The following is a 12,754-nucleotide window of genomic DNA, read 5'->3' on the forward strand; positions in this document are numbered from 1 at the left end:
CATTTTTCAACCTTCGGTACAGTCATTGTTTCCAGCAAAGATAATCAATCAGTAGTGAAACCAATGGATGAAATATTGTTGAAGAATACTCACAATATACTATAAAAGTATCAGCCTACAAGTTCCTTTACAATGGATAACTCTGGTGGATCCACTTTAATCAAGGGATCCAACTTATAACATCACCAGTAATGGGAAAAAGTGACTTAATGGGACTCTCCATGCCATACAAGAAGTGGGGATAACTACGCAATATTCTCTCCAAAAATGATGAAGGTGAATCTAACAGTAAAGAATCAATAAGAAAATCCAGATTATGGGATGTTCTAAACAACTGGCATGAATTCTTCAAAAATGTTTATGTCATGAAAGACAAGAAAAAGTGGGGGACTCCTCAAGATTAAAGGAAACTACAGAGATGTGTCAACTAAAGCAAATGTATAATTCTGGATTGGATCTGTGATTTTAAAAAGAACTATATAAAAGACATTACTGGGACAAGAAGGGACATTTTAATATCAAATTTTGCATTATGTAATGTATAAAGTTGAATTTCCTGAGTATAAAAATGGCATTATGGTTATCCAGAAGAATGCCTTTGTTCCTAGGGAAGTTTACTTAAAATATAGCCCTCCATAAAGGAAGGCCTGGGTCTAAGCAGCTTTTAACTGCCACAGGGTAGACATTCAATAAATATCTGTTGTAAGAATGAGTAAATGATAAATATATTGTAAACATTCTTTTCTATATTGAGAAAGAGATTTTCATCTGTTTTACTGATAATAGCAAGTTTGGGGAGGGGGTCATAATAGTGAATGATGGCCAAGATTATAGAATAATAATGTATAAAATAACTTTGGGAAATTATAAACAAGTTAAAATAGAATTAAATTGTTCACTAGAGAAAAGAAACAAAAACTGGCTACCAAACCATGTTGGACAATGTTCTGGCTCTGCAAATCACCCAATAGAAAAGGAGAAATCCCACCCCTACCACCTTTGTTTGTTTGTTTTGGATTTCTGTTCATCATCTGTAAAATAAAGACAGCATAGTGGTGGTTCGCTATGTTCTCTCTCTTAATGCTAAAATTCAATGGAAGGAAGTTGATGCTCTGAGTAGAAGGACATAGTATCTATAAAAGGCACTACTTTTAAATTCAGTACTCTTAATTTCAGCATTGCTAGACATATATTTAGAAATAGTACCACGGAGTCTTTAGGTTATGAAGATATAGCAGCATTTTAAGAATGTTTATGTTTGCATTGAATTATGGTATGGATAAGGTGCCCACAAACCCATTTGCTATAACTTACCCCACTACAATCACAGTTCTCTTTTTCTATAACCTCTACACCACACAAATGTGTACTTTTTTATTTTAGAACATGATTATGCACTATTAAGTGATTTTCTTGTTTTCACTCAACATCAAATCTTGGCAATCTTATGTAAGTCTCCCTTATTCTTTTTAATAGCTGAGTAATAGGAGTATACCATAATTTATCTATTCATCCAATTGATGAATATTTGGATTGTAAATACTCTAGTTTATAAGTGATATTACAATCATACTTTTGCATGTATTTTCTTCTGTACTTCAGAATGTATTTGGGGTAGCTGGGAGGATTAGAATTGCTGATTAAAAAGTATACATGTGGTACATTTTATATTTGATATATAATGGCAAATTGCCTTCCAGAAAAGTTTTGTCAATTTACAATCTTAGTAAGACTGCCTATTCCCCTGGTTCTTTGCCATCAGTGAATGTTATTGATCTTTTTAATATTTGCCAATCTGATGATTGTAAAAAGAATGTCTTCTTTCTTGATTAGAGTATCAAATCAAATTCTTAATGGGTTTGGGTACCTTTTCACATGATTAGCTGCTATTTGTATAGCACTGTTTCTTGAATATATAAAATATGATAATGTATGTAAATATATTCTACATAAAACAAAGCTACATGTGATATGTATATGTGTATATATTTGTAAAAATGCATTTAAAATATATCAGAAATTATTAAAAGTAGTTACCCAGGGGAGTATAATGACAGAGGGTGGGCCATGCTAAGGGGGAAATTTCATGTTTAACTTGGATTTTTTACCATGAGAATAATGTGTTACTTATATTTATTTTATTTTATTTTATTTATGTATTTAATTTAATTATTTTTATTTTTATTTTTAGTTTTGAGATTGAGTCTCGCTCAGTCACCCAGGCTGGAGTGCAATGGCGCAATCTCTGCTCACTGCAACCTTCGCTTTCCAGGTTCAAGCGATTCTCCCGCCTCAGCCTCCCAAGTAATTGGGATTACAGACACCTGCCATCATACCTGGCTAGTTTTCATATTTTTGTAGAGATGAAGTTTTACCATGCTGGCCAAGGTGGTCTTGGCCTCTTAAAGTTCTGCGATTACAGACATGAGCCACCATGTCCAGCTTTATTTATTTTAATAATACAAGGATTGCTAAATAGGAATCATAAAAATAAATGAAATTTTATATGGCTAACTATACCCTCCTTTTTTGTTTGTTTACTTCTTCTCCTTCTACTTCTGGAAAATAACTCAGCTGCTTTATTTCTTGTATCAATCAACTCCAGCTATTTCTCCACAGCCTTGCAGAATTTTGTCAAGTCCAGTCTTAAACAGTCTGTTCTCTTCTCCAGATATCTCATCTCATGGTCTCTCTCCTCCAGAATCTATGTTGCGATTTTCTCACACTCAATTGTCTCTCATAGCCTGCCTGGGACTTCTATTTGACTTTAAACAAATAATGGCATTGCACTAATCAGAGCATCTAAGATGAAAGCAACCAAAGGAACATATAGGAAGTTATAAGAAGAGAAAACAGGGTCAAGGTAGGGTGCTAATCTCGCCTTCATGGTAAGAGAAGGCTTTCCTAAGGCTGTGGTATTTACAAGCATGTGAGTAGGAGTTAGCCAGGAAATTGTTGGGGATGGGAGAGAAATATTCCAGACTGAGGCACCAGCATCTGGTAGGCCCTAAAACAAACGTAGGTAAAATACGATCAGTATGACTGAAACGCTTTGGGTAATGGTCCAGGTCAGATAATTTTGTGGTGGACTTGTTGGAACCATAAATCCAGACTAAACACCTGTGTGTGTGTTGGGAGTTGAGAGGAGGGGAGTTGCACCAGAAGGAAGAAGGAAAGATTCCCCTGAAAGGAATAGATCTTCCCATTCTTTACAGTCCTACGAAGGGAACATGGAAAAACAGGTCTTAGACTAGAGTGAAGAAAATATTTTCTGCTATCTCTGGGACAAAGAATCAGTTTTGTCTCTGGGTTCTAAGACATGGGCAGTCTGATGTGTTTACAGGGGGCTTGAGGAGCTGAGAGCAGCTCCTTGGTCACAAATATATGTCCAGAAGTGAGGAAGCAGAACAAGTTAGTACGAAGTCATGAGAAAGGGTTGGAAGTAGCATTGTCCAGTGGAACTTTCTGCAATGATGAAAATGTTCTATATTCTTTGCAGTCCAGTATAGTAGCCACTAGCCACATGTGGCTACTGAGTACCTGAAATGGCTGGTGCTTGTGAGGAACTGAACTTTATTTTATGAAATTCTTATTTTATTTAAATAACCAAGTGTAGCACATATGGAAGAGTACACATCTGTAGCAAAACTAGTGTGATAATTTGGCCTTGGGTGTATTGAGAAGATTAGAGAAAGGTGTATGCATGCACACATGGAAAGCGAAGCAGTACAGGGAAATAATGTCTTTGGTAATGCCTCGACAGAGATGTCGGTGCCTAGAGAACCAGGATTTCATGATAGTCACATCCATAGAATGTTGGTGAGACATGATGAAGGGAGAAAAGACCCCAAGGGACTTTTTCCTGCACAAGTATGAGGCAGAGCCTTGGGAAAAGGTCAGAAATCACTAAAGGACAGTTTAGAGACTTCCTATTTCTAGCAGTAGAGCTGGGGGTGTCTTGTGTCATCATTAATATGTTATACTTGGCAAGATATGATAAAAACGATGCCAAAATGCCACAAATAATGGTTCTTTCATTCTTTTATTCATTTTCCTTGTTTAACTCTCGGGAAAATTTCAAAAGTAGCAGTGCCCTTAGTTCACAGGTCTGGCTAAGCTGATGCACTACACATGAACAGCAATAGACATCTTTGCTTTCTTTCTCCCTCCCTCCTGTGTAATAAGTTTTTCTTGGTTGTCCTCACTTCTTCAGTTTTGGCCAAAACTCAAGGTTAAAACACTTGTTTACTAAAAGCACTCTTCATCACACACTGATCCAGATTAATTTTTATAAGTGCCTGTTATAAAAGTACACAGAGAGGGTGGAAAAGGCAGGAAACTGTTAGAACTTGTCACAAAATTCAGCACAAAGGCAGCAGGATTCGGAAAGGCAAATTTTTTGTTTGTAGTGAGATACAACTTCACTTCCTTGGGTTTTGGTGATGACGCCATTTGCTATCATTTTTCGTGAATTTTAAGAAATCAGATAAAACCACCACAGAATTCCTCTGCCATTTTTAACTGTGCCAACTGCAGTGGTATTGGATTTGTCTTCATGCTATCACCTTAATGTTTTCTGCTGCCATTAAAAATAGGTATTTTGATTACACTAAAAGCGATGGGTGAGAAATGCTATGACCTGCTGTCTTTGTTGAACAGATGATGAATTGACTGAGGCAGCAAAATGCACTATTTACTATATACAGGTGAGACTAAGCTTCACCTGTTTACCTTCTCACAAGTCTCCATTGAGATGCCTTTAGAAAGAAAAAAAGTGTTTTTTAAAAAAGGAATTGGTTATTATTTTCTTTTCATTCTTCCACCCTTTCTCTACATTGATTTCATTGTAGCTGTTGTTGACTATTTGCTGATTATACATTAGCTCCAAGTTAGCAAAGCACAGGGCCTGTGCACTATTAATTTAACATGCATTTTGTTTAGGAAATCTTTATCCTATTGGATTCATGCTCCTTAGAGCAACGTGCCAAAGGAAGGTTACCTTGTGGCCAGTGGAAGTCATGCCATATATGGACTCCAAAGTTGACAATCTGCCTCTGAGTTCTGGCTCTGCCCATGGGGGAATTCAGTTGAATATTTTTAGTCCTTCATCTCCTTATTTGTAAATGGGAAGTAAAAATGTATGCCATGCCTATATTTCAGCCTGGTAAAGGAACAAATAACATGATGCCAACATAAGTGCTTTATAAAATCTTACTATACTTGAAAGGTATTAAATTTTTATTCATCATTTTTACCTACACTGATTTTCAGAAAGAATTTTAGTTCAGTTACAACAGAAGATACATAGGCAATAGGACTGACTATTAAAGATAAAAGAACAAGAATCATATAATAAAAATAGCAGATAATTGTCCCAGAAAACCTAAGTTAAGCATGGTTGTAACCGTTGAACACTAAATTTAGCTTTGAACTTCCTGGCAGCTAAGACAGAACACAAAATACAGTTAGACACAAAAGTCTCCATAATTTACAAACTGAAGCATGCTGGTTCATTAGGAGAGAAGAAAGTTTTCCTTCCACAAAATTCTAAGAGGATCACGGGTGAGATCATTATGTGGGCACACAGCTGTCCCTATTTGCCATACAACTTGAAGTAACTTGAAGTTACATGTAGACATATGACTGAGTGCTAGCCAATGGGATGTGAGCTGGACCGCAAAAATTCCCCAGTGCTCCCCACTGCTACCAGCTGATGCATGGCTTGTGTAGAAGGCAGCAGGTGGGAACAACCTGAGACCTGAATCCCTGCTTGCAATTGCTTGCCCATTAGAAATAGCTGCTTTTTACTTTATGTGAACAGGAAATAATACCTCTGTCATGTTGCAGATGTTATATATTTTACACAGTTTGCATACACTATAAAAAAGATTTTCTAATTCTCAACATTGTTGGATAGTATAATATCCAGCTTTACACCTTAACAGTTTTATCTAAGAAAAAATTTTAAATGAACTTTGTGAACCATCTCATTTTGTCAGAGACAAGAACATCTAAAGGTTCTGGGGAAAGGGAATGAAACAAAAATGGGTAATTTTATTTATGTGTTTGGGATGGTGGTGCCTGGGTGGAAAGGAAAGAAGCAAGAGATGAGGATAGTTTTGGAATATGAGACACGTCTAAGAAGACCTGTTCATTTGGGTACCTTAGTAGTGAAGGTACAATGGACAATGTGAAGGCCTAGAGAAGGACGAGTCCTCCATAAATTTGGAGGAAGCTTGACAGTTCAGAAAGAAGGACAAGTAAAAGAAGATAAGAAAGGTCCCGATCTGACTTTCTATATTCCTATAGAGCCTAACTTTCCTGGCAGGACATCAACATTCTCAGCTTTGTCTTGAAGCAAACAAGCACAGTTCATAGACTCTGCTGTAGAATGCTTTCTAAAATTCCTAAGATACTGTTCAGGTGTTTTGGGAATTTTATAAAGATAATCAAGGATGAGAATATCAAAATTCTTTAAATGTAATTGTATTACCCATTAAGCACAATTCTAGAACTTGCAGAATTGACTACTGAACTTCTCTGGTCTTTTGAGATTCAGTTTGAATAAGTGCATTGTGTTTAGATCTCATTCACCTCCAAAACACATTTGTTTTAAGAATTCTCACCGAATAGTCTCTGGGGCATTCTTTCTAGGATTTTTACTATGCCTTTCTTACACTAAACTATTTGGCCCTTCCTACTTTAAGGATGAATACCTCACATTTTATGTGTGGCTCAGGAGGTTTCACTTCTAGCTATAGTTAAAGTTAAAGATTTAGCAGGACTTGGCCAAATGATAGCACGGAGCTGACAGGGTAGGGCCAGCCCCCAGCTCTCAGCTTACAATCAGGCCAGAACAGATATGCCAGGAGAAGATATAGACACAGTTGCTGATAAAGGCAGTTCAGGACCTAACCCGGAGAGCCCAGGAGCACAGGGCAAACAGGAGCAATTAATCTAGGATCAAGGCCTAATGTTAAACCATTGTTGATATACAGAGATCAACAATGGAAAATGTAAAAAAAAGAAATACTCAGATACCTACATAGCCAGACTCTCTTTACTCTCAGTAAATATTAGGACCCATGGCTTTCCCAAAATTCCATTTTCCTTAGACCAAAATTTCTACTTCTCCCCACTCCTACAAAATCAGCAAACCACAACTACTCTTCCTCAAATAATAGTTGGCTTTTGTAGTTTCAAAGAAAATGTAAGATACGGTTGACATCAAAATCACATGAGCATCCAGAGACCATGTCATTTCTCTAAGTATTGTAAGTGCTACGGGAAAGTTTGAGTAACAACCATTTTACGATTCCATGAATAATGCAAGTTTCTCTCCCTTCAGGCTGATATATGCCTTTTTTGACACCATCACTTAAAGGAAAATGAAATCCACAAGTTACTTTTCTGTCCTTCTACCTGGGTAACTTATTTGTTCCAAAGAAAAGAATCAAGACATCAATTAGACTTTTTGCCTGCTAAGAAAATATGAAATGAGAGATAGAACAATTATGTTTTTTACTCTTCTATGTGAATTTATGTCTTTGCAACTCTTACTACTTCTTTCCACCACTAATAGGAATGAAGACACATAGCAGCAAGTGTCACTTGAAGTTTAATTTCCTTTAAGAAATGTATGAATTAGAATCAAGGTACTGTCAGAGGTCATATGGTTTAACTTCTACTTACTAAATAAGTAATATCTAATGTTAATTGAGCACTTAATCTCTGTGGCATGCACTTTTTAAAGTGCTTTCCATATAGTACCTCTTTTAATCCTCATGAAAACTCTGTTATCCTCATGTTAGAAATAAAAGAAACTGAGGCCCAGAGAGATTAAGTATTTGCACAGAGTCACATTGTAAGTGTCAAAGCTGGGATTTAAGCTCAGGAAATCTGACTCCCGGATCTGAAACACTGCATGATTCTGATCCATTTATACCATTGCACAATGAACATGAGCACTACTTGCTTTATTCCTAAATGTTACTACTACAATTCATATGGTACGTGATATTTTATTTGGAAAGATATGTAAAACATTAACTGCGTAATTCAAAGGCCCAACTCCCTGTTTTTTCACTTAAGAATTGCCACTGCTATTTAAGGAGATGGACTTCACCTAATATCTAACAACTCTTCAACCCCAAACAAGCAGTCTGTGTAAGAAAAAAAAAAATGAAGATAAAGGGAATCTGGTGCCAGAATCTTGACATTTCTGAGAGCATGTCCTTAGTAATTGGACCACAAATAACTGCCTTTAGAGTTTGAAGTTGCAGGAATGCTGTTGAGGGCATTTTATCCTTTTACAAAAATCTATACCTGTGGCCTCTGGGCCTAAAACTCATGACAGATGGACTGAATACCATTAAAACTGTCTAGTGCATCATTCTTATTTAGGTGTCCATGCTGTGTTTGGAAATCATGTTGGCTCAAAGGTCTAACTTTTAGTACTGGCTGCACATTTGCCATGGGATTATTCCATTCACTGGCTGTTGAGTCTGCTAAAATGGATGAACTTAAGTTGTTTTTTTTTTTGTTTTGTTTTTTTTTTTTTGAAGGTACACCTGCAAAGCTCAATTTCTTTTTTTCAAAAAACTGTCTATGTTCATACAAGCTCTGAATTACCTTCTCTTCTCTCCTTGGGTCCATTAGTTTCTGTTTTTCCAACTGGTAATGAAAAAATAAGTGGTCTGGCCTTTGAAATGTTTAACATAAAATAAAATTAAATTAAAACTTGAGGTTGAATTTTCCAGTTTCACTTGGGTTCACTCAAGACTAATCTTTAGTTTGGAAAGAACACCCACCTCTAACCTTCTGTAGCAGTTTCACTAACACATCAACTTTATAATGTAGACTCTCCTAATAGGCCCTAACGTTCAAATTCTTTATGTTCTTAGCACCAGAACAAAACTGCCACATTTCTGTTCACTACAGAGTCAAAGCTGTCATAATCTGCTGTTACATTTTACTGAATGTCCTCAAGCTGTCAAAATGTTTGCTATGTCTATCAAAATATGCCAAATTTACTTGGGGCACTGGGCATGAGCAGCAGCAGTGAAATCTTTCAGATAAATGAGGTTGGGTGAATAGCAAATATATGAAGGTTAAAATGAGAAAAGTGTAGGACAGAGCATGTCTTGCTACTAAATATGATAAGTTCTATTATAAAGAAATAATTGACACTATTGGGACATAAATTTATCAATACAGGTGGAACCCAACTTGTTATATTCTTTCGTGGATATCTAAAGATAAAAATGTGTGCCTATTACAGGCCAATATATTGTGAGCTTTTATTATGTTTTATTAATTCCCAGGTGGTATTCCAAAATATTTTCTATTTCAAATTAATATGGATACTCCTAGCAACCACAGACAATCTTAAGAAGCCCCTAGATCATATTTTAGCAAACATAATATAGTAGAAACGTTGGAGGCTCATGACTACCTAAATTCTACATCATGGAAGAGCACTTCTTTCTATCCATATTTGAAACTAAAAATCACTTTGATGTATGCTGTTCATTATGCGTAGCTGCAGAATTCAAAATTAATTGACTAACAGAGAAAGAAGAAAATTATTCATGTTAGTTAAATTCCTACGGTTTATTTTTTATGTCGAGTTAAAATGAAAAATTCTAATTTTGTTTTTATTGGCATTGTTCCAGGATTTACAAAATGAGTGGGAGACTCATCCCTCATAAGGGATCTTGAGACAACAAAGCGCCGAAATCAGCTTAGAAAAGGAGCTGTGCCACTTAGGGTGAGTGAGACAGGAGGAAATTTTTGCAAACTGTGTATGCGTATTTGCATTTGCTGAGTTCTATGTCCGTATTAAATGCAAGAACAATTATTCCTGGAGGTCACCTTAGAGATCTGGCTTTCCTCACTTAGAACCGTAATTTTTTGTTTCCCCAAAATATGTTGAACTCTGAGAAAAAATTTTTTTCGAAGAGTAGATAGTTCTTTCTTGATAGTAATGAAATTCAGTGAAGCAATTTCAAACTAAAGAATATTATTTGGCCCAAAGAACTGGGGGGCAAAGTTACCAAGCATGTTGTGTTAAATCTAGGTCTAACCAATTATGTTTAATTCTGTGCTATAACCATTAAGTATATTTTTTTAATGCTGAAAGAAAAATATCTCTGTGTTTCATTCTAGGCTCCTTCATGAACAACTCAAACTATCTGGTCAATAAGCTTCACACTTACCTCAAAGGCCTTCTGTATTTTTACAAAGTCACACACGCTGAGTTGGTTTTCAAGCAGGCCTGTGCCATAGTCTTCAAATGCAGTTACATCTTCTGTTCTCTCAGGGCTCTTTGGCCCAGGCTGTGACCCTGTGTTTAACTCAAGTGCAGCTTTCTGGCAACTCATAATGGCTTCACGTTTTCTCAGCTGCCTTCAACTATTTCTAGATGGTTGGATCTTTTTCCCCTTCAACAGGTGCCTTTGAAAAGAAACTCAACTTAGCAATAAAATTCCAAAATGAAAGTACAAACCTTTCAAGGCGTACGATTAGGAGGCAAGCTGAGCTGGGAAATGAAAGCCCTCAACCCCCTCACTTATTTGATTCCAGAGTTTATTTTCAAAATTTACAGTTGAATGGTTTTAAAATGGCATTTTTTACCCCTTCGTTATACTCTGTTTAACCTTGCTTGATTAAAAATGTGTAAAGCTTTCCCCACATTTATAGTAACTGACACAGAAAACAATTTCCAATCTTCATTTTAAATGCATTAGAAAATCACCTTCCCAAAAATCTCTTTGGCTAACCTTGCTGCCATTAACATGTTGTAGTTTTCAACTCCACTTTCTTGTCTGGCAGAGTTAGATGACAAAGCTGCGAGGTTTCCCTACCAATGAAGTACTTGACTCTGAAGGCCACATTCCCAGCAATGTGGAGTTGTTTGTTTCATCTGTTCTGATCCCTTTGTATGTTTCCTGGCAACCAACACAAAGCCAACTAAAACTTTCCCTTTCACCTCCCCCTCTCCAGCTAATGACTGAACTGAAAGTTTGAATATATAATGTAAATGTTGAAATTTTTTTAAATAAAAGGACAGTTCATTTCACTCATTTTTTATTAATTTTTTGTATTTAATTTATTTGTATTATTTAAGGACTTTTAACATTATATAGGACATATTTTATGAAACAATATGATTAGTCAAAGAAAAAAGCATGACATCCCGGAATTTTATGTTTTATACACAGAAAATGTTTTATTCTTATATAATAGGAATCTGTTTCTTATATTCTTTTTGTTTTAGTTTCTATGTACATAAAATAGAGATAGTTCAAAAAAGCTCCCAACTTGTTGAAAATGTTATAAAAAACACGGCATAACATAATATGATAAATCTAATGATAAAATTGCTTGTAGTGTCATTACTGGTTCAGCTAATAATAATGAAAAGGAGGAGAAAAAGAAGAAAAATTAACATTTTTTGAGTATTCACCATGTGCCAGGCACTAAAACTTTACGTTCATTGTCTTGTTTAAGCTTCACAACAATCCTACAAGGCAGATATGATCATTATCCCCATTTTACTGATAAAGAAGCAAAAAGCCGGGCTCAGGGGCTCACGCCTGTAATCCCTGCACTTTGGGAGGCTGAGGCGGGTGGATGGCTTCAGTTCAGGAGTTTGAGACCAGCCTGGGCAACATGATGAGACACTGTGTCTTAGTAAAAATACAAAAATAATCAGCCGAGCATGGTGGTGCACACCTGTGATCCCAGCTACTTAGGAGGCTGAGGTAGGAGGATCCCTTGAACCTGGGGGGCAGAGGTTGCAGTAAGCCAAGATTGTGCCACTGCACTCCAGGCTGGGCAACAGAATAAGACCCTGTTTCAAAAAAGGAGAAAAAAAAAAAAAAAAGAAAAGAAAATGCCAAAGCTCACACAATTAGTAACACATGGAAGAGAACAGAATGGCTCCCAAACTTCAAAGACTGCATGTATTAGTCTGTTCTCTCACTGCTAATGAAGACATACCTGAGACTGGCTAATTTTTAAAGGAAAGAAGTTTAATTGACTCATAGTTTCACTTGGCTGGGGAGGCCTCAAAATCATGACAGAAAGCAAATGAGGGCAAAGTCACGTCTTACATGGCAGAAGGCAAGACAGCATGTGCAGGGTAACTCCCATTTATAAAACCATCAGATTCCATGAGACTTACTGACTACCAGGAGATCAGTATGGGGAAACTGCCCCATGAGTCAATTATCTCCACCTGGCCACGCCCTTGACACATGGGGATTATTACAATTTAAGGTGAGATTTGGGTGGGGACACTGACAAACCGTATCACTGTACTTTAGATGGATGTGCCTGTCACACTTTATTTTTATTTCTGTAAACTAAAAAGTTGGCATTACATCTTCTCTAGGGTCTCTTCCAGCTCTAACATTCTCTGAGCTGGTATTCACTAGAGGCATCATACAGAACAGAGAGAAGAGCATCCTGTGGGAGTTCCTGTACCCATTATGGAAAAGTTCATTTATGCTTTCATTCATGCTTTCATTTATTCATCCATCTATCTATCATTATTCTTTCAAAAAACCATTTATTAATAGCCTAATAGGGAGGGCATGGTGGCTCACGCCTGTAATCCCACACTTCGGGAGGCCGAGATGGGCAGATCACTTGAGGTCAGTAGTTCAAGACCAGCCTGGCCAACATGGAGGAACCCCATCTCTACTAAAAATATAAAAATTAGCTGGATGTGGTCGGGTGCCTGTAATCC

General features: G+C 36.6%; 1 protein-coding gene across 1 annotated transcript in view; it reads right to left on the reverse strand.

Annotated features, from left to right (window-relative positions):
- WDR49 (WD repeat domain 49) overlaps positions 1 to 10,931 on the reverse strand; it is a 181,871-nt gene extending 170,940 nt beyond the window's left edge. Inside the window, exons 1-2 of the mRNA XM_011998220.1 lie at positions 10,782 to 10,931; positions 10,218 to 10,455 (exon numbers count right to left, since the gene is read on the reverse strand). Of these exons, the coding sequence (XP_011853610.1) occupies positions 10,218 to 10,382 (165 nt within the window). The 5' untranslated portion in view covers positions 10,383 to 10,455; positions 10,782 to 10,931. The remainder of the gene's footprint in view (positions 1 to 10,217; positions 10,456 to 10,781) is intronic.
- Positions 10,932 to 12,754: the final 1,823 nt, after the last annotated feature.

This window comes from Mandrillus leucophaeus, unplaced genomic scaffold (assembly GCF_000951045.1).
Source record: "Mandrillus leucophaeus isolate KB7577 unplaced genomic scaffold, Mleu.le_1.0 Scaffold561, whole genome shotgun sequence".
Lineage (NCBI taxonomy): Eukaryota > Metazoa > Chordata > Mammalia > Primates > Cercopithecidae > Mandrillus > Mandrillus leucophaeus.